General features: G+C 45.5%; 1 protein-coding gene across 2 annotated transcripts in view; it reads right to left on the minus strand.

Moving 5' to 3' along the window:
• Positions 1-1137: 1137 nt before the first annotated feature.
• Positions 1138-22551, minus strand: part of LOC142296656 (D-beta-hydroxybutyrate dehydrogenase, mitochondrial-like) — a 45341-nt gene continuing 23927 nt past the window's right edge. For both annotated transcript variants that reach the window (XM_075340525.1, XM_075340524.1), the window contains exon 5: positions 1138-4556. In XM_075340525.1, coding sequence (XP_075196640.1) covers positions 4090-4556 — 467 coding nt within the window. In that variant the 3' untranslated portion in view covers positions 1138-4089. The remainder of the gene's footprint in view (positions 4557-22551) is intronic.

A 22551-nucleotide genomic window follows, 5' to 3' on the forward strand; every position in this document is an offset into this window, starting at 1 on the left:
ATGTTTTTTGTTGCGCTTTTACTGCGTAAACACACTAAAAACGCATATGCGTTTTCTTTACCTGCAGATTTTCTGCATCTAATACAAGTCAATAGGGATATTCCGCACTGAAAACTCAGTGTACCCACAAGATAGATTGACATGCTGCAGCTTAGAAAAACACACAGCAGGTGAGTTTATGCAGCTTAAAAAAAGCACATTGGACATCAGGTTTCTATTAATCCCATCAACTTGGCTTGTACTACTGTAAAACGCTGCCTTTTTGATGCAGCAAATACACACAGCGTCAAAAATGCGAGTAACACTCATCGTAAGCACGTACCCTAGGCCATGTTGACATGCAGCGTTTTTGCTGCCTTTTTTGTGCAAATTAAAAGTTGCTTTTAAAAGTACCAGCAAGAGTCATTTGATTTCAGAAATATCATGGACACACTAGTTTTTTCACACTTGTTTTTTTCCCTACCTGTATGTGAGAACTGGAGTGGTGTTTTTTTTCTAAGTCTCCAGCACATGCATTCTTCCAGCATTTTTGTAGTGTTTTTCACCCATAGAAACCATAAAAAAGGTGATAAAACAAAACAGCGTTTTTGGAGAATACTACTAATTTCTTAAAAATACTGTAGACAAAGCACAAATATAAAACGCAAAATGTGTGACAAAAATGCAGCAAAAACTGCAAAAGGCCACGTGCATACGTTGAGTATTTGGTGAGTTTTGTAAGCCAAAACCAGGAGTGGGTAAAAAATACAGAAGTGCAGAAGTGGTGCCATGTTTTAATTATACTTTTCCTCTAGTTGTTCCACTCCTGGTTTTGGCTTACAATTATGGAGGTAAAAAACTCATCAAATACTCAACGTGTGCATGAGGCCAAAAAGGTATTTTGAACGCTGCGCTTTTACTGCCAAAAAAGCAGGTATTGGAAGTAGAAAATAAAGCTGCGTGTGAACATAGTGTTAGACTAAATACCTTCTTATCAATATATACAGTTGTGCGCAAAAGTTTACATACCCCAGCAGATTTTTTGCTTCTTGGACTTTTTTTCAGAGAATAGGAATGATAACACAAAATCTTTTTTTCCCACTCCTGTTTAGTGGTTGGGTGAAGCCATTTATTGTCAAGCTACTGTGTTTTCTCTTTTTAAATCATAATGACAACCAAAAACATCCAAATGGCCCTGATCGAAAGTTCACATTCCCCAGTTCTTAATACCGTGTATTGCCCCCTCTAACATCAATGGCAGCTTGAAGTATTTTGTGGAAGTTGTGGATGAGGCTTTCTATTTTCTCAGATGGTAAAGCTGACCATTCTTATTGGCAAAAAGCCTCCAGTTCCTATAAATTACTGTGCTTTCTTGCATGAATTGCATGCTTGAGTTCTCTCCAGAGTGGCTCAATGATATTGAGGTCAGGAGACGGAGATGGCCAATCCAGAACCTTCATTTTACTCTGCTGTAACCAATGAGGTCGACTTGGCCTTGTGCTTTGGATCATTGTCATGTTGGAACGTCCAAGTACGTACCATGCACAGCTTCTGGGCTGATGAGTGCAAATTTGCCTCCAGTATTTACTGATGTAATGCTGCATTCATCTTTCCTTCAACTTTGACCAAGTTTCCTGTGCCTTTGTAGCTCACACATTACCACATGATCAGTGATCCACCTCTGTGCTTTACAGTAGGAATGGTGTTTCTTTCATCATAGGCCTTGTTGACACCTTTCCAAATGTAACGTTTATGGTTGTGGCCAAAAAGTTTGATTTTGGTCTCATCACTCCAAATTACCTTGTCCCAGAAGTTAGGAGGCTTGTCTCTGTGCATTTTGGCATATTGTAGGCGAGATACTTTGTGGCATTTGCACAGTAATGGCTTTCTTCTGGCGACTCGACCATGCAGCCCATTTTTCTTTAAGTGTCTCCTTGAATATCTTTTTCTATCCCTTACCTGCTTTATACAGTTCAACTATCTTTTCCCGTAGATCCATTGACAATTTGTTTGTTTTCCCCATGACTCACAATCCAGGAACATCAGTGGCTGGATGAAAGATGAAAGAGTCTGTCTGGATCCCAGAAACGTTTTCAGCTTTTATGCGCGCACACACTGATTACAAGCAAACAGGTCACAGCAGGTGAGGATGTTACCTTTATTAGCCATTCAAACACATTTGTGTCAACTTCTGTGCATGTTATCAGGCCAAAATCACCAGAGTATGTGAACGTTTCATCAGGGTCATTTGGATGTTTTTGGATGTCATTATGATTTAAAAAGAGAAAACAGTAGTTTGACAATACATGGCTTCATCCAACCACTAGCCATGAGTGGAAAAAAGTTTTTGTGTTTTCATTCATATTCTCTGAAAAATGGCCAAGAAAGCAAAAAATATGCCGGGGTATGTAAACTTTTGAGCACAACTGTACCTAGGGCAGTATGGATATGTTTATTTACTTACTAATCACCATCTTCTCCTGTTATCAGCCTTATCTGAATCCTCTTCTTAAGGCCCCGTCACACTAAGCAACATCGTTAGCAACATCGCTGCTAACGAACAACTTTTGTGACGTAGCAGCGATGTTGCTAGTGATGTCGCTGTGTGTGACATCCAGCAACAACCTGGCCCCTGCTGTGAGGTCGTTGGTTGTTGTTGAATGTCCTGGGCCATTTTTTAGTTGTTGCTGTCCCGCTGTGAAGCACAGATCGCTGTGTGTGACCGCGAGACAGCAACAACTAAATGTGCAGGCAGCAGGAGCCGGCTTCTGCGGAGGCTGGTAACCACAGTAAACATCGGGTAACCAAGAAGCCCTGTCCTTGGTTACCCGATATTTACCTTTGTTACCAGCCTCCGCCGCTCTCACTGTCAGTGCCAGCTCCTGCTCTGTGCACATGTAGCTGCAGGACACATCGGGTTAATTAAGCTAGGAGAGCAGGGAGACAGCACTAAGCAGTGCGCGCTGCTCCCTGCTCTGTGCACATTTAGCTGCAGTACACATCGGGTTAATTAACCCGATGTGTGCTGTAACTAGGAGAGCAAGGAGCCAGCGCTAAGCGGTGTGTGCTGCTCCCTGCTCTGTGCACATGTAGCTGCAGCACACATCGGGTAATTAACCCAATGTGTGCTGTAACTAGAAGAGCAGGGAGCCAGCGCTCAGTGTACGCTGCTCCCTGCACGTGTAGCTGCGTGCGCTGGTAACCAAGGTAAATATCGGGTTGGCTACCCGATATTTACCTTAGTTACCAAGCGCAGCATCTTCCACGCGGCGCTGGGGGCTGGTCACTGGTTGCTGTTGAGCTCACCAGCAACTCGTGTAGCGACGCTCCAGCGATCCCTGCCAGGTCAGGTTGCTGGTGGGATCGCTGGAGCGTCGCAGTGTGACATCTCACCAGCAACCTCCTAGCAACTTACCAGCGATCCCTATCGTTGTTGGGATCGCTGGTAAGTTGCTTAGTGTGACTGGACCTTTAACTACGTGACTATTATGTAGCTTTGTTGGCTAAAACAGGGTTTTCTATATGGCCTAAAAGTCACTTTCTAAATGTAAGTTTATGAACACCTCATTGTGGGTTTCAAAAGATTTACATCGGCAAGCAACTGTACTGTGTTAGCCACTGTGAATAAGTAAAGGGGTTGCAATTGCATCCGGGCTCTGGTCTAATTAGCCCATATGAAAGGGCTATTACCCCCAACTATTGCAAATCTTTAATAGTATGTTGGAGATTTTATGTTGGGGCCCACAAGCTTCCCGTTACAACACTGGCGTTGAGAACTGGAGAAGATGACGATCTGTAAGTATTTCAACTCATCTACTCTACACCATGTTTTGTAGGGGATATGGGAATACAAGTTTAATGGGAATACTTCTTTAAATATCTATAGTAACACCTCACCTCATATATGTTCTTCCTTCATGTACCGCTCCAGTGGACATAGACATTTTACACTAACTGTCACATCTTTAGCTCTACCATTTGATTATGAATGAATGACAAGGCTAAGAAGACAAATGTCATACTAGAAGTACCTCGCCGGTTCCTGCTTGTTGCAATTCATTTGATACCTGAACACTTTTTGCTTCACTAAGTTTCAACAGTCTCTCCTGATTAAATATAAATCCGGTCTGCGATGGCAGCAGGTAGGTGAGACATCACTTGCACCTTTATCCAGCAGTAAGTGTCCATTGGATTGTATCGTGTGTATGGATATTTGGAAGTCAGGGCATCTGCCAAAACGTTAATAACAGGACTCATGTTCTTCACACCAGAGCTAACAAAGGCTTTCATTCTGGCAACCTGATGAGAGAAATAAACTTTCCCATAATCGTTCCGTATTGTTTCTGAAGTTTGTTCCCACATCTCTTGTCCTCGTTTTTCTACACCTTCTTTGGTAAAGATGCCTGTAGCAGCTATAAAGTTACCAGGCTCAATGGTAATGACTTTTACCCTCCACTTGTACATCTCTTGTCTTAAACAGTCTGAAAAGGCTTCTACTCCGTATTTAGAAACACAGTAGCTAGATCGAGATGGACAACCCATTCTTCCAAGCATGCTAGCCATGCACACCACTCGGCCTAGAGAGGGAAAAAAAAAAATAATTTGTAATTTCTTGAAACACAACTTTCAATTTATTTTCTGACAAGGTGATCACATGTAGTTTTGTTAGAGGCTTTCTACCTGATGGAAGAAAATATTTATACTGTTTAACAGCATTATCTCGGAATCCATACCACGGAGGGGAGCACTGTCTTTCCCCCTCCCCCCGTGCACTGTCTTTCTTGTACAGCATCTCGCCAAGCTCTCATGCCCTGTCTTCCTCCCCCCATCACTGCTTTTCCCCACTTGTTCGCTTTCTTCCCCGTCCCCTGTAAGCCGTATATCTCCTCCTGTGCGCTGTTGGCAGCAGAGCTGTGTCAGTATACACGACGGTACAGGAGATCAGCGCCGCCCTGCAGGTGACATCACTGGTCTCTGCCGGGGATAGTGACAACACTCTGCTGCCGGCTTATTACTGTTCATAAGCTGCCAACAGTCTGGACACTGCACATCATCGCACAGGGCACAGTAAAACAGTTACCCCAGGCTCCATACACCAGTAAGTTCTGGGGACACCGTCCGGCAAGTGGGTCCCCTGTTTGTTCAGAGCCCCGGAACTTGGCCAGGTACGTTGGCTGTTGACGCTGGCCCTGGACTTGGGATCCCCATTCTCAAGATTGGTGAAAGGCCCTGCAGTTGGTCCCAAAGATATTATTTATGTCCTATGCTGTAGAAAGTTGACAACTATGTAGTGAGAAAAATCCTTTAAATGAGTTTTTTGTTTTCTCGAAAGTTGTGTCACTATGTGCAATTTGTTTTAGGGTTTGCTCACACTTGTGTATAAATCAAACAATCCCATAAAAAGTCTGATTGCACTTGGACCAATGTTATTCAATAAGGCAGTGTTGATCTGCAATTTTTTCCATCAGTTGAATTCGGCCAGAGTAAAAAATAGCAGCATGCTTCGTATAGTCACATAAAAGGATTCGCCAATGCAATATAATAAGTATGAGAAAAAAACGGATATAACATGGACCATCAGTATGTCGTCCAACCTTTATGGATACTTTAGCATTCTGTAGCATAGAACACTGTAAATGGTCCTGTAAATTATTTTTGAATAATAGCTACATCTAAAACAAGTTATGAATGAAAAAGGGATATTTTTGAGTTGGGGAAACAAATGTGATATCATTTTGTAAAATATGAACAATTAGCACACATCTACCTGTGTTTTATTTTGTTTTATGCAAAGATGATTGTCACATCTGTGTTTAAACATACTGCAGCAACCTCTGCCCTGGTCTCTAGGTGGCACCGCCAGGCCAGGACTGACCATAGGGCAATTCTGGCAAATGCCAGATGGGCCGGTCCCTGTAGTGGGCCGGTGCCTGTAGTGGGCCGCTGTATCTGCAGTCTCCACTGCGCTCCTCAGCAGTGTGTGCATGCCGGGCACACTAGCTGCAGCAGGACCAAGAGGCAGCGCGTTGCGCTGTGCCGGCCCTGCTGTGTGATAGTGTGCCCGGCATGCACACTGCTGAGGAGCGCGGCGGTGCCGGTGACCGCGGCTTCCTCCTTCCTATTCAAATGTATTTGTGTCTTTCAGATGTAAATACATTTGAACAGTGCGCCGGGACTGGGCCCCGCCCCCGACGTGCAGCAACGTGATGAGATCAGCACCTTGCTGACGTCATCACAGTGCTGTGGGCGCCACACAGGATGCATCAGGAGGAGCCGAAGAGACAGGTTTAATTAATGGGGATGAGTGGGGAGGGGCTGAGGACACATAACGGGGAACATTTGTGAAGGAACACAGCTTTGTGACAGACAGAGGGGGAGTACTGTATTCCAAGGGAGGGGGAAGGCAGGATTGTATAGTGATGGGGTACTGTAATTTGTGTGTGTAGGTGGTGATGGGGGGTGCATGTATTATGTCTTGGGAGGGGGTAATGGAGGGTGCATTGTATTGTGTGTGGGGGGAGGAGTCATGGGGGATGCATTGTATTTGTGTATGTGTGTGCGTGTGTGTGTAGTGGGTGATGGGGGGTGCCTTGTATTGTGTGTGGGGGGAGGGGTAATGGGGGTGCATTGTATTGTGTGTGTGTGTGTGTAGGGGTAATGGGGTGCATTGTATTGTGTGTGTGTGTGGGGGGAGGGGTAATGGAGGGTGCATTGTATTGTGTGTGTGTGTTGGGGGAGGTGTAATGGGGGTGCATTGTATTGCGTGTGTGGGGAGGGAGGGGTAATGGAGGGTGCATTGTATTGTGCGTGTGTGTGGGTGTAGGGGTAATGGGGGTGCATTGTATTGTGTGTGTGTGTGTGTGTGTGTGTGTGTGTGTAGGGGTAATGGGGGTGCATTGTATTGTGTGTGTGTGGGGGATTACAAAAGAGCAGTTTTGGGGGAATATATAAATAAATAATAATAATAAAAAAAAAGGGGGCAATATGGGGGGATATTATGGAGAGAGGCAGTGTGGGGGTATATTATAAAGAGAGCAGTGTGGAAGGGACATTATGGAGAGAAGCAGTGAATGGGGACATTATGGAAAGAGGCAGCGTGGGGGTATATTAAGGAGAGAGGCAGTGTGGGAGGTATATTGGATAAGGGCAGTGTGGGGAGATATTTTGTGAAGGAAGCACAGCAATTATTTATTCAGGGGCACAGCATGGGAGATATTTATATTTATGGATCAGAATAATGATACTTTTATTTTTAAAAGTGCTGCTGAAGAATAAAGAGGGAGGTCTTCAGAGACGAGCGGTGGGCAGGAAACCTCATCATGGCGTCTGTACTGTGTGGAGACAAAAAGGATGGGAACGACTCAGAAGATGTCACCTATAAGGTACCTGGATGTAAATGATTATATGTGATGCTGCCTGTGTCATATCAGTATTGTGGTTCCTGTATGGTCCGCAGCCTGATAACAACAACTCCCAGCATCTCCTCACCATTGTTAAGGACAAGCTTGGAGTTGTAGATTCCGGCATCTTCCGAGCCTTCCCATTGATTTGCATTGTAAAATACAGAGCGTTTTCCGAGTGGTAAACATCAGAAGAATGGAGCGATCACTTCTTTTAATCACTTGGTGGTTTTAGAAACCTGAAGTGGGTAAAAGATGCTCAAAATCCTGAACCTCTGCACAGCAATAGATGCATATGGTCATTCTAGGATTTTTCATAGTAGTTTTCATGGTGGAATCTGCCCCCAAAAAATGTCATCGCACACCTCTAAGTGGTATGTGTCCAAAATTATCACCAGTGACAACAACAGCTTCCCTGATCACCTATCTGTAGAATAGGTCATCAATATTAGTTCAGGGGGATCTGATTTTGTATCCCTGCCCATCAGCTATATGACCGCAGCATTATATGGAGAGCAGCATCCTCTTCATTATCTGCGAGACCCAGGTCTGTAGGGAAGATAGCGGCTTCACCAGGTCCTGCTACGAAGAGCAATAAATAGGCCTGAGCTGTAATACTGGATGCAGCCGTGACTACATGTTATAAGGTCGTGTCACACAACCTATAAGTGCACAAAGATATTACACATTCAACGTGCGAAAAGTGGGACTGTGTACCCCCAAATGCCAGGGCACTAACACTACTGTCATAACTGGACGACGGTAGCGTGTGGGTATTTAGCTTTTACATTTTCTAGAGTAGCTATCTAGTCTTTCCTATATATTTGTGGTTTCCTGCAAAGAGGTGGTATGTTATTAGCTCTCTGCTGGGAGCCATGGGCGGGGCTCCCTTCTATATAAACTCCAGTAGTCTCTAGCTGCCAGTTATTAGTTAGAGTTCATCTAGTGACCAAGGTGCAGTTTATTGGCGCCTGTGTTCTGCTTTGTATTTTCTGTGTTCTTGCTTGTATTTTGACCACCCACTTGTCTCTTGATTTTGTCCTTGATGTGACCTCAGCTTTGACCCTGCTTGGCGACCCTTCCTGCCTCTCTGGTGGGATGTTCCGGAAAGACAACCTTTCAGTGAAAGAAATCCACTGGACCCCGTTATAAGACCAAATCCCTGTATAACGGATAAAGGGTCAAGGTTTGGGTTCCTCTTGCATCTGACAAAGTAGCTTGTGCCAAGCCTGTCCATGGTAGCCTTTCTGAGCTTGTGACATCTGACAGTTGTAAAAATGATGCATAAAATTCTCTGTTTGATGCGTTTTGCTGAATTCTCTAGGTTTAAAAGCCACTTAGGAAAAAAAAAACAATTAATGGAAGTATGTTTTAAAAGAGTAATGGAATGTTATGTGAGCCAACCTAAAGCTATTGGCGTAGGTTTTGGAGGCCCCTTATACATATAAGGTGACGGGCACACGTTGAGTATTTGGGGATTTATTTTTTTTTTACCTCAGTATTTGTAAGCCAAAACCAGAATTGGGTAAAAATGCAGAAGTGGTCCCGTGTTTCTATTACACTTTTCCTCTGATTGTTCCACTCCTGGTTTTGTCTTACAAATATTGAGGTAAAAAACTTAGTAAATACTCAGTGTACACATGGCCTAAATTGGTCAAAATAAAAATCAGTGGATTTGGACAACTATGTGCATGGGGCTTTTGCTTATCCTTACCAGTTAAGAAAGTATTGAAGTAATTTGTGTTTTTATACCTACCCTTAAAGTCTCCTTTACATGTCTGCATAAAAGACGCATGTGAAAAAGATGTCATCTGAGTGCAGTACTATATACACAGAGACAGGCAGTGGAGAAGATGGAAATATTTTTTTCCACATCTGTGATCTGATTCTCACATGCGAGAAAATCTGCAGTAATAATACTTGGATCACGCTCGCAGCAGAGCTTGAGCAGAGTGTCATTAGCATAAAAAGATAAAGGTATGAGGGCACCAAGGCAAATGCAGATGGGATCATCCAAATGCACACCTGGAAGTAGAACAATAAAAAATAAGAAAAAAGAGTGTCATTAGCATATCACATCCGATCCTCTCGCCTCAGATGCTATACGCTAATGTCAGTGATGCCTTACAGCAGGGGTCTCAAACACACACGCGGCCCGCGGGCCGCATGCGGCCCCTCAGGCGGCTTCGTGTGGCCCCCAGGCCCGTGCCCCTGTTCACTATCGCGGCAGGTGCAGGGGCCACAGCCACTGTCTGCACATTATGTTAGATGATTGTATTGCCTGTGCTGATCTCTGAGTCCAGCGCGCTGCGCTCTCACACCGGCAATACAATCATCTGAATAAAGCGCAGACAGTGGCTGCGGCCCCTGCCCCAGCCGCGATAGTGAACAGTGGCACGGGCCTGCACGAAGCAAAGCTGAGAAGGCAGAGGAAATGCGGGACAGGTGAGAAGAATGGTGGTTTTATTTTGTGTGTGTATGTGAAGGATGGCTTAACCCCTTAGTGACCTATGACGTACTGGGTACGTCATGGCTCCCTGGTACTTAAGGACCCATGATATACCCAGTACGTCATGGCGAAATCGCAGCCCCGGTGGCTACGATCGCTATGCAAGTACCTTACATTCGGGGAGGAGGGGACCTCTGCCTGACCTCAGGAGGGGTGGTGTCTCCTCCCCGGACCTACGGAGGCTGTGATTGGCTGAGCGGCGTTCGTCAGCCAATCACAGCCACTGTAATGTTTCAGCTATTGAAAATGGCTGAAACATTGAAATCCAGCCAAGATCAGTGCAGCTTTAGCACCGATTATTGGCTGGAGCTGGGTGACGTGTTTCACCCGCCCCCAGCTCTGATTGGAGAGACCGGCCTTATGACCAATCTCTCCAATCACTGTAGATCTGGGGCCGGAGACCGCCCCCTCAGCTTCACTCCGGCGTCTGTGGAACCCGAGGAGAGCGACCAGTAAGTTACAGCCACTGCCTACTTTCAGCTGCCGCCACTGCCGCTGCCCCCCCCGATTACTACAGGATGGGGACAAACTGCGCACATTATTATGGGATGGGGATAAGGCAGGAGACATTACTATAGGATTGGAACATTACTATAGGATGTGGATATTACAAGGATGGGCACAATACTATTGGATGGGGACATTATTATTATAGTATGGGGACAAGGCTGGGGACATTACTATAGTATGGGGACAAGGCTGAGGACATTACTATAGTATGGGGACAAGGCTGGGGACATTACTATAGTATGGGGACAAGGCTGGGGACATTACTATAGTATGGGGACAATGCTGAGGGCATTACTATAGAATGGGGAAAAGGCTGGGGACATTACTATAGGATGGGGACAAAGTGAGCACATTACTATAGGATGGGGACAGTACTACAGGATAGGGACATTACTACAAGGGAACAAGGATGGGAAATATTACTATAGAATAAGGCTGGGGACATTACTATAGGATGGGGGCAAGGTGGGCACATTACTATAGGATGGGCACATTACTATAGAATGGGGACATTACTATAGAATGGGGACATTACTATAGGATGGGACAGTACTATAGGATGGGGACAGTGCTGCAAGGGGACAAGGATGGGGAACATTACTATACGATGGGGGACAATGAAGGACACATTACTATAGATTGGGGACATTACTATAGGATGGGGACCAGGATGAACACATTAGTACAGGATGGGCACATTACGATAAGATGGGGACAAGACTGGGGACATTACTATAGGATGGGGATAAGGATGGGCACATTACTATAACATGGGGACAAGGATGAGGCACATTACTACAAGATAGGGACAAGGATGGGGAACATTACTTTAGGATGGGGACAAGGATGAGCACATTACTGTGGGATGGGGACTAGGATGGGGCACAATACTACAAGGGGACAAGGATGGGCACATTACAACAAGATGGGGAACATTACTTTAGGATGGGGACAAGGATGAGCACATTACTGTGGGATGGGGACTAGGATGGGGCACAATACTACAAGGGGACAAGGATGGGCACGTTACAACAAGATGGGGAACATTACTAAAAGATGCTGGTCAAAATTTCTATATAGTGCTAGTTGTAAGACTTAGGGGTACTTTACACGTTGCGACATCGCTAGCATCGGCTAGCGATATTGAACGCGATAGCACCTGCCCCCGTCGCACATGCGATATCTGGTGATCGCTGCCGTAGTGAACATTATCGCTATGGCAGCTTCACACGCACATACCTGGTCTGCGACGTCGCGGTGACCGCCGAACAATCCCTCCTTCAAGGGGGAGGTGCGTCCGGCGTCACCGCGACATCACTAAGCGGCCGGCCAATAGAAGCGGAGGGGCGGAGATGAGCGGGACATAACATCACGCCCACCTTCTCCCTTCCGCATTGCCGGTGGGCACAGGTAAGGAGATGTTTGTCGTTCCTGCGGGTTTACACACAGCGATGTGTGGTGCTGCAGGAACGACAAACAACATCGTACCTGCGGCCGCACCGACATTATGGAAATCAACGACGTTACGCAGATCAGCGATATTGTATGCTTCTGCGCTCCTTCATCGTCGCACCTAGGATTTACACGTTGCAATGTCGCTACCGGCGCCGGATGTGCGTCACTAACGACGTGACCCCGATGATATATCGGTAGCGATGTCACAACGTGTAAAGCCCGCCTTAGTTACAAGAAATGAATAAAATGTAAAAAAAAAAAAAATTATATTTAAACAAAGAATGTGCACGTTTGCTATAATAAACACGTGAACAAAATGTTCAAAATCAGTGATCCAAAGGTGTGTAAAAAAAAAAATTATATTATATTATATATGGTACCAAAAAAATGTCACTTTGTCCTGCAAAGAATGCGGCCCCCCAAATTATTTTTTTCCTCTGTGCGGCCCTTGCCTTACAGTAATAATGTAACATTTATATATAATTAGAAATCTTATTTCGATATGTTGAAAAGAAATGCTGAATATGCAATTGGTATAACTAAAAGGAAAACTGTTTAATAAACAGTTAAAAACTGCCAATGTTGGAGTTTTATAGCTATACTGTATATGCAGGGTGAAAACAGATATAAACATTTAGTCATTCAAGAGTAGGGATGAGTGAACCTGTGGATTGTCGAGTTCGCCGGGATGTCTCACTGTTTTTTTTAACTATTTATTAGTTAAACAAGGCTATAAACACCCTTTAGTGCCCCACGAAAGGCACTAAAGGGTGAAAGTGTACAATATGTACAATATGTACGTGAGGGGACTTGCTTTGCTTTTGTTCAGGTCCAGATGACAGTATATGCTGAGCATCACATCTCCAGGTCCTACATAGACCAGATGACCCAATGCAGCAGGCCAATCCCAGCTATGCTAATAAAATCAATAAAAGTGTAAAAAAAAAAAATTACAAATACGACAAAATAAAACCAAACATTCAAATCGCTCCCATTTTTGCCCCACTGAAAAAGACAAAACCAAAACACCTATTTGGTATCGCCATGTTCAGAAATGCCATATCTATCATAACATAAAATACATTAATCGGATCAATAAAGCGTGTATCGAGAAAAAAAATCAAAACGCCAGAATTTACTTTTTTTTGGGTTGCTGCAACATTGCAATAAAATGCATTAAAAGGGGATCAGAACATCGCGTCTACCCAAAAATGGTATAATTTACAAACAATGTGATAGTAGGTAATGGAAAAGGGAGTAGCTCACCAATGTAATCTGCAGATCCACAAGTGTAAAGCCAGCTTTACACCTTACAATTAGGTATGCGATCTCGTATGCGATGTGACACGCCCAGGTCGCATATGCGATCTAATGAGATTGCACGTAGGTCGTTCATTTGCTGTCACACGTGCGTTAGTAGTCTATGTTAAATTGATCAATTTTGTGCGCGATCCTTTAGATCATGTGTTCTGTGACGTATGCATTGGGCACCTTTTTTTTTTTATTTATTGACTTGACAAGCGTATGTAATGTGTAGGGATGCGTTTTTACTATGTCATCTGCCATTCAGCTCTGCTACATGGCCGCTGACAGCAGACACAGACAGCCATGTAGCAGCGGTGAATGGCAGATGACAGCAGACACAGACAGAGCCGCACTGTCAGAATGAACTCGGGTGAACTTCACCCGACTTCATTGTCATGCTGCGGCTCTGTCTGTGTCGCTTCCTGATTAGCGGTCACTTGTGAAGACTCACCGGTGACCGCTAAACTCCTTAGTGACTGAATTGAGCAGCCCTCTCTCATATACTCACCGATCCCCGATCCCCGGCGCTGCACGGCATTCACACTGCTCCGGCGGCTTTTACTGTTTTGAAAAAGCCGGCCGCCCATTAAACAATCTCGTATTCCCTGCTTACCCCGCCCACCGGCTCCTATGATTGGTTACAGTGAGACACGCCCCCCACGCTGAGTGACAGGTGTCACACTGTACCCAATCACAGCAGCCGGTGGGCGTGTCTATACTGTGTAGTGAAATAAATAATTAAATAATTAAAAAAAACGGCGTGCGGTCCCCCCCAATTTTAAAACCAGCCAGATAAAGCCATACGGCTGAAGGCTGGTATTCTCAGGATGGGGAGCTCCACGTTATGGGGAGCCCCCCAGCCTAACAATATCAGCCAACAGCCGCCCAGAATTTCCGCATACATTATATGCGACAGTTCTGGGACTGTACCCGGCTCTTCCCGATTTGCCCTGGTGCGTTGGCAAATCGGGGTAATAAGGAGTTATTGGCAGCCCATAGCTGCCAATAAGTCCTAGATTAATCATGTCAGGCGTCTATGAGACACCTTCCATGATTAATCTGTAAATTACAGTAAATAAACACACACACCCGAAAAAATCCTTTATTGGAAATAAAAAACACACACACATTCCCTGGTTCACCACTTTAATCAGCCCCAAAAAGCCCTCCTTGTCCGGCGTACTCCAGGATAGTCCAGCGTCGCATCCAGCGCTGCTGCATGGAGGTGACCGGAGCTGCTGCAGACACAGCCGCTCCGGTCACCTCCACGCAGCTAATGAAGACAGCCGCACGATCAGCTGAGCTGTCACTGAGGTTACCCGCTGTCACTGGATCCAGCAGTGGCCGCGGGTAACCTCAGTGACAGATCAGCTGATCGCGCTACTCACCTCAGTTGCTGACTGGAGCTGACCGGAGCGGCGGTGAGTAGCGCGATCAGCTGATCTGTCACTGAGGTTACCCGCGGCCACCGCTGGATCCAGTGACAGCGGGTAACCTCAGTGACAGATCAGCTGATCGCGCGGCTGTCTTCATTAGCTGCGTGGAGGTGACCGGAGCGGCTGTGTCTGCAGCAGCTCCGGTCACCTCCATGCAGCAGCGCTGGATGCGACGCTGGACTATCCTGGAGTACGCCGGACAAGGAGGGCTTTTTGGGGCTGATTAAAGTGGTGAACCAGGGAATGTGTGTGTGTTTTTTATTTCCAATAAAGGATTTTTTCGGGCGTGTGTTTATTTACTGTAATTTACAGATTAATCATGGAAGGTGTCTCATAGACGCCTGACATGATTAATCTAGGACTTATTGGCAGCTATGGGCTGCCAATAACTCCTTATTACCCCGATTTGCCAACGCACCAGGGCAAATCGGGAAGAGCCGGGTACAGTCCCAGAACTGTCGCATATAATGTATGCGGCAATTCTGGGCGGCTGTTGGCTGATATTGTTAGGCTGGGGGGCTCCCCATAACGTGGAGCTCCCCATCCTGAGAATACCAGCCTTCAGCCGTATGGCTTGATCTGGCTGGTTTTAAAATTGGGGGGGACCGCACGCCGTTTTTTTTAATTATTTAATTATTTATTTCACTACACAGTATAGACACGCCCACCGGCTGCTGTGATTGGGTGCAGTGTGACACCTGTCACTCAGCGTGGGGGGCGTGTCTCACTGTAACCAATCATAGGCGCCGGTGGGCGGGGTAAGCAGGGAATACGAGATTGTTTAATGGGCGGCCGGCTTTTTCAAAACAGTAAAAGCCGCCGGAGCAGTGTGAATGCCGTGCAGCGCCGGTGATCGGGGATCGGTGAGTATATGAGAGAGGGGGATAGACTGATATGGACAGAGAGTGCGGGACAGAGATAGTGACGGACTGACAGAGATTAGTGCATGACAGACATTGTGAGGCGCTTCAGAACGCAGCTTTTCAGCTGCGCTCTGAAGCAGACCTTTTTTAAGCTGCAGTGCAGAGCGCACACCTGCGCACATAGCATCAGACACCAAAATCGTATGATGGATGTCACACGTTACAATTGACTAGTTTCGTACTACCAAACGTCCAATGTATGAGGAATAAACGACGTGTATGCGATCACCGTATTTTCGTTCAATATCGATCGCATGTAGGTTTCACACGCAAATACATCACGAACGATGCCGGATGTGCGTCACTTACAACTTGACCCCGACGACGGATTGTAAGATCTATTGAAGTGTGTAAAGCAGGCTTAAGGAAGTGGCTAACATTCACTAAGTAGACAAGAGAACGATGAATTGTCCAGCACCTTTTCTTCCTTAAAATGTATTTTAGAAATACATTTAAATAAATTTTAAAGAAGAAAAGGTGCTGGACAATGCATTTTTCTCTTCAATAATTAAAAACATCAGCTCGGGACACAAAAATTAAGCCCTCACACAGACCCAGGTCCCAAAAAATGAGAAAGTTTTGGGTCTCGGAAATTGGCTGTGGGCGGGGGAAGCAGTGAATATGTATGAGGGTTAATGAGCGGACCCATAAGTAGTGTTACAGCTATGGGGAAAGTCAGTATGTACAACGCTCCTGCTTTCCATGTGAAAAGAAACGGAAGGCACTCACCAGATATGCGGTAAAAAAAGCTGTTTTATTCGACCATCAGGTCAGAGGGAAAGGCGTGAGGGAGATGGGTACACATAATCCGTCGGACTCGTGGAAGCGTCGGTTGTAAAGACGCAAAACGGCCGTCGTCCGACAGATTGTGTGTACCTACCTCCCTCACGCCTTTCCCCCTGACCTGATGGTCGAATAAAACAACTTTTTTTTTACCGCATATCTGGTGAGTGCCTTCCGTCTCTTTTCACATGGACTGTATGGATTGTTGTCTTTTGGAATGAACACCGTGGCCAGAATGCAAAGAAATTTAAAAACCATATAATCTAATATATAAAGCTGAATGTGTGTATGTATGTATGTATGTATGTGTGTATGTCCGGGATTGGCATCTGCAGCGTCGCAGCTACAGCCACAAAATTTTGCACACTCACATGTCTGTACCCCGAGAGCGTCATAGGCTATGTTGTGAGGCGAAATTTTAACCCCGCGTGTTCCAATTTACCAATCAATTTTGCCCCTATCTACATAATGGGGAAAAAGTGAAACGAAAAGTGTATCCGCACCGTCGCATTTACAATCACAAAATTTTGCACAGACACCTCATGTGACCCAGGGAACGTCATAGACTATGTTTTGACAGGAAAATGTAACCCTGCACTTTACAGTTACTCTCCAAAAAACATGCCTCCATTAAAGTAAATGGAGCCTGGAACTACAGGTTATTAGTAGGAGCTGTGATTGGTTGCTATAGGAACAAAAGACATTCGTAGTATAAGGCTGGACTCACACGAGCGTATGGCATCCGATGCGAGAGCATCGGATGCGATATGCTAATGTCCCCCGGCTCAGGCTCTGCTGCGAGCGTGAGCCGGGTGTCATGCGACTGTAACCCGATCTTGCGATCGGGTCACAGCTGTGAAGCTGAGTGTGGGCGCTGCGGAGGAGAGGGAGGGGTTAATCCCCCCATCTCCTCCACTGTCAGCCTGTGCGTAGATCGCACTGCACTGGGATAACATCCGAGTGCAGTCCGATGTATCTCTCGCATCCATTCACTTGAATGGGTGCGAGAGATACGGCGGTAGCAGCAAAACGCAGCATGCTGCCGCTTTTCTCGCATCCAGAATCTGGATGCGAGAAAAGCTGACCAACAGCTCAACCTCATTGCCTAACATTGGTCAGAGTGCAATGCGAGAATTTCTCGCATTGCACTCGTCCGATTTTCACGCTCGTGTGAGCGTACCCTAAGAAGCTTATATGTGAGGTAATAAGATGTCGGTGGGGAGACGGATAGAGAGACAGACAGACAGACAGAGACAGACAGGGAAAGAGAGAGACAAAGACGGTGAAAGAGACAGACAGAGACAGACGGTGAAAGAGACAGAGAGAGACAGACGGTGAAAGAGACAGACAGAGACAGAGGGTGAAAGAGACAGACAGAGACAGACAGTGAAAGAGACAGACAGAGACAGACGGTGAAAGAGACAGACGGTGAAAGAGACAGACAGAGACAGACAGGGAAAGAGACAGAGACAGACGGGGAAAGAGACAGACGGGGAAAGAGACAGACGGGGAAAGAGACTGACCTGGAAAGAGACTGACCTGGAAAGAGACAGATGGGGAAAGAGACTGACCTGGAAAGAGACAGATGGGGAAAGAGACAGACCTTGGAAAGAGACAGACCTTGGAAAGAGACAGACCTTGGAAAGAGACAGACCTAGAAAGAGACAGACCTAGAAAGAGACAGACCTAGAAAGAGACAGATGGGCAAAGAAACAGAGAGATAGAGACAGACAAAAAAAGAGACAGACAGAGACAGGCAGACGGAGAAAAAGACAGACGGGGAAAGAGTCAGACCTGGAAAGAGACAGACGGAGCACATTACTTGGCCAATTTAGTTAAATCTGTGTGGAATATCTGTGTTGTTGAAATATATGTTGTGAAATGCTTCTATTAGCTTAGTTTTTGCCTTTTAATAATTACATTTCTATCTATTTGTTTTGTGGTTTTTGTGTGCAGAATACATTTTTGTTAATACATTCTATTTTGTTAATAACAGTTATTAACCCGGGCGAAGCCGGGTAGTACAGCTAGTGCGTGTATAAACCTGAAATAGGAAGATTGAGCGGTTAGCTCGCTGAATGATGCCAGTTTTTCCTCCTTTCTTTGTTTTGTCTACAATGCTCCTGCTTTATTCCTTATTTTCTTTCTTTTTGCGTTCATTTTCCAGGTAGCTGAATCCGAACAGTTACACAGAGTTCCCTCAGAACTCCGTGTTTATGACCTGTGCACGGACACTACCGTGTTTTTCCAAAAATAAGACTGTCATTTTTTTTTTTTGCCCCATCAAAAAAGCACTAGGGCTTATTTTTGGAGGAGGTCTTATTCTTGGAGAAACACAGTTGGGGGGTAAGTTTATCCCCCAAAAAAGCAGAACCCCCACTTCCCAGGAGACTCATACTTACCAGACCTGGACGTATGCGTAGCTCCCAGGTCCTCCTGTGATCTTCGGTGGATGCTGCACGCCGTCCTCCTCTGCTGCTGGCTGACACGCTGACACACACACACACACACACAGCAGATCGCAGCGCACACACATACAGCATATCGCGCGCGCGCGCACACACACACATCACATCACATCCAGCCTCCGGGAATGATTGGAGGAAGTCACATGTGTCCGCAGGTCCTGTTGCGGCAGGTCCTTGCACTTCACCGCACAGCTTCTCAGGATTCTGCCAGCGAGAAGAGATCGGTGTCGCTGGATGTGGTGAGTATGTGTGCGATCCGATATGTGCGTGTTGCAATGTTTGTGTGTGTGATTTGATGTTTATGTGTGTGATCCGATGTTTGTGTGTGCGATCTGATTGTGTGTGCGATCCGATGTTTGTGTGTGAGATCGGATGTGTGTGTGTGAGATCTGATTGTGTGTGTGTGAGATCGGATGTGTGCGGGTGTGCGATCACTGCAGGTCCTGCTGCTCGGCGTCTGGTGAGTGTGATTACGGGGTGCCCGCTGTCTATAATGAAGTGTCCTGCAGTATCTGTAACTTTTTTAGCTGCATGGACAATTCATAATTGATCCGCGACTAGGGCTTATTTTCGGGGGAGGGCTTATATTTAAGCCCTGCTCTGAAAATGCTGAAAATCCCTGCTATGGCTTATTTTTGGGGGAGGGCTTATTTTTGGAAAAACACGGTACGTGTCTGGTAGGGACCGCGAACTTTACAGTTCGGGTTCGCCCATCACTAGTAAACATGTATATATAAAGACAAAAGAAGGTAAACAGGATTTGTTTGAATAATGGCTCCAAGGTGAGAAAGTATGGGAGTCTCACAAAGGGAGAACTAAGCCAGTGCAAACAAACGAGCAGACTAAGGTGCAAAATCAAATAACAACTACATATAACTATTATAATATGTTTAATGCACCTGTAACCAATTCAGGAGATCGGTTACCATATGAATGTGCCCATGGGACACCCAGGGGCCATTTGACACTCATATTGACACTGAGGTTTTTATTATCTCTTTATAGCCTTCACTCCTTCAGGCTGGTTTCAGACGTCCGTGTTTAATCAGGTACCAGTCACACGCATGGTTATGGTCATACGTGTGACATCCGTGTGACATCCGTGTTTGCACACTTGTGACACGTACCGGGTAAAACACGTGTTTCTGTAATGAAAAGATGTTCTATATTTACCTGTATCCAGCGATGCTGTCTCCGGCTCTGCTGCGTCCTGCTCCTGATCCCTGCTCATTATTTTCATTGATTATTCACTGCCTGAGGATCTGGAAGCCGGAACATCGCGGGGACAGGCTGGGTACAGCACAGCCGAGGAAAGCATCGCTGGGGACATCACCGGGGACATCGCCGGTGACAGGTGAGTATACAGCAGTTTGTGCAGTGACGTCCAGGGACTCATCAGGGTTCCCAATGAACTCTCATGAACCCCTGGAAGTCTCCATCGTGACACTCGCTGTAACGCAGTTGTCGCAGGGGTGTCATCAGGAGGTCATCAGAGTTCATTGGGAAATCCAATGACCTCCTGGACATCCCTGAACACACACTGCTGGCAGGATACTCACCTGTCACTAGCGATGTCCCCAGCGATGCTGTCCTCGGCGGTGCTGTCCTTGGCGGTGCTGTCTCTTTTGCTGTCACCGCGATGCCCCTGCTCTCAGCTGCTCAACGCGGTGAATAATAAATGAAAATAATGAGCGGGGGTCAGGAGCGGGACGCAGCAGAGCCAGAGACAGAATCGATGGATACAGGTAAATATAGAAAATATTTTTATTTAAAAACCCGTGTTTTCTCCGGTACGTGTCACACTGATGTCACACGTATCACATCAGTGTGCGGTCCGTGTGACATCCGTGCTGCTGGAGAAAAACGGGCACGTCTCCGTGTGAAATAGCGGGGCCACACGGTCCGTGTGAAAACACGGCCGTGTGAGAGTGCACAATAGGGTAACATGGGTACGTGTTACATCCGTGTTAAAAACGGATGTCACACGTACCTAAAACACGGACATCTGAAACCAGCCTCACTACCATCGAAAAGTACAAGCAAAAACACAGAAAATACGCAATGCATCTGCAATAATTTTTACACCTGCATTTTTAGGGCTTATTCGCACGTAAATGCTGACTTTTCTGCAGTGATTTGACAGCACATGTGCGCTTCAAATCGCTGCAGAAACACTGCGTAATGGATGCAGTCTTTTAGCAGATTACTTGCCGATTTCATGCGCTACAGCTGCTGCCCCCACCATAGACAGAGTGGGAGCTGCATCCAAAGCGCACGAATTAAGTGAAATGCTGCATTTTTGAATGCACGGATTTGGGTAAAAATTTTATCCCCCAAATCGCTGCATTCAAAAAAGCATCGTGCGCAGGGATTATGCACAATCTACATAGATTGTGCTGGGGACGCAGGACGCATGCATGTACGCTGCAGTGCTAGACGCAGCATAAATGCATGCTATTACACAACGTGCGCATGAGCCCTTCTTGTGTTTTTGATTGACTCATTAAAGTGAATTGGTGAAAAAAACATGGAAAGAATTCACATGCTGTGGATTATTTTCTGCACCAAATCTGCAAGTCACAAATAAGCAACGTATGCATGATACTTCAGGATTCTCATTGACTTTGCTGGCATTGGATTCCCTTCAGATTTTGTCACAGATCTGCACTCAAAAACACATAAAAAAAAACGTGATATAAATGCAACGTGTGCACACAGCCTTACTGAAAAGTCATCAAAACTACAGCTTGTCTTGCAAAAAGTAAGCCCTCATACAGAAAAATTGGGAAAACGTATGGGTTTTAGAATATGGCAACCCTGGTATTTTTTTTTTCAAAGACTATATTAATTGTTCAGAAATAATTAAAAAAAAAAAACTATTAACAAATTTGTATCACCATATACTGACCCACAGAATAAAGTTAACACTTTGCATTTTATATTCATTGTTCTGCATATATAAACAATGGTAGATTTGCTGTTTTGTTTATACTCCATTCCATAAATAATTAAAGGAGTTGTCCGGTCTAAGGCTTTGTGCGCACTAGAAATGTCATGTTTCTCAAGAAACTTTCTTGAGAGACATTCTGGGAGCTGAAGATTCTTGCATCTGCGGAAAAAATCCGCACCAAATTTGCGGCAAAAATGCATGCGGATTTGCCGCGGATTTTTCCCTGCGGATTTTTATGAATGGATAAGTGCAAATTCGGGGGTAATCCGCAGGAAATAATGAACATGCTCATTTTCTCAAGAAAGTTTCTCGAGAACATTTTCTCAAGAAACTTCCCTTGAGAAAAATCCGCAGTGTTTTTTTTTCCCTAGGTTTTGCTGGGAAATGACTGCAGAAAGATTTAACACCTTTCTCAAGAAATTTCCGCAGCAAATCCGCGGGTAAATCCGCGGGTAAAACGGTCTAGTGCGCACAAAGCCTAAATCCACAAGTCTGAGGTCACTGTGAGGATTCGCAGGTGTCAATACCAGGAATGGCACAAGGCCACGAGTATACAATATGCACACCGCCTCTGCCCGAATCTGACTTGATGGGCGCCCATATAATCAAAAAAAGAAGGTCTGACAAAAAGGTCAAGACCAAAACTGGCGGTGGCACCAAGGGGGTTAACAATAGTTATGCAGATTCTGTGCTTTGTAGGCATACCCCTTTAAGGTAGTCAAAAAGACAGAATAAAAGAAAAATTACCGATGGTCACATAGTCTACTAAACCTATGTCTTTGTTTAGTTCACGAGGCGCTTTCACACTGTTTTCTTTAGATGTGATCAGGATT

This window comes from Anomaloglossus baeobatrachus, chromosome 3 (genome assembly GCF_048569485.1).
Source record: "Anomaloglossus baeobatrachus isolate aAnoBae1 chromosome 3, aAnoBae1.hap1, whole genome shotgun sequence".
Taxonomy (NCBI): domain Eukaryota; kingdom Metazoa; phylum Chordata; class Amphibia; order Anura; family Aromobatidae; genus Anomaloglossus; species Anomaloglossus baeobatrachus.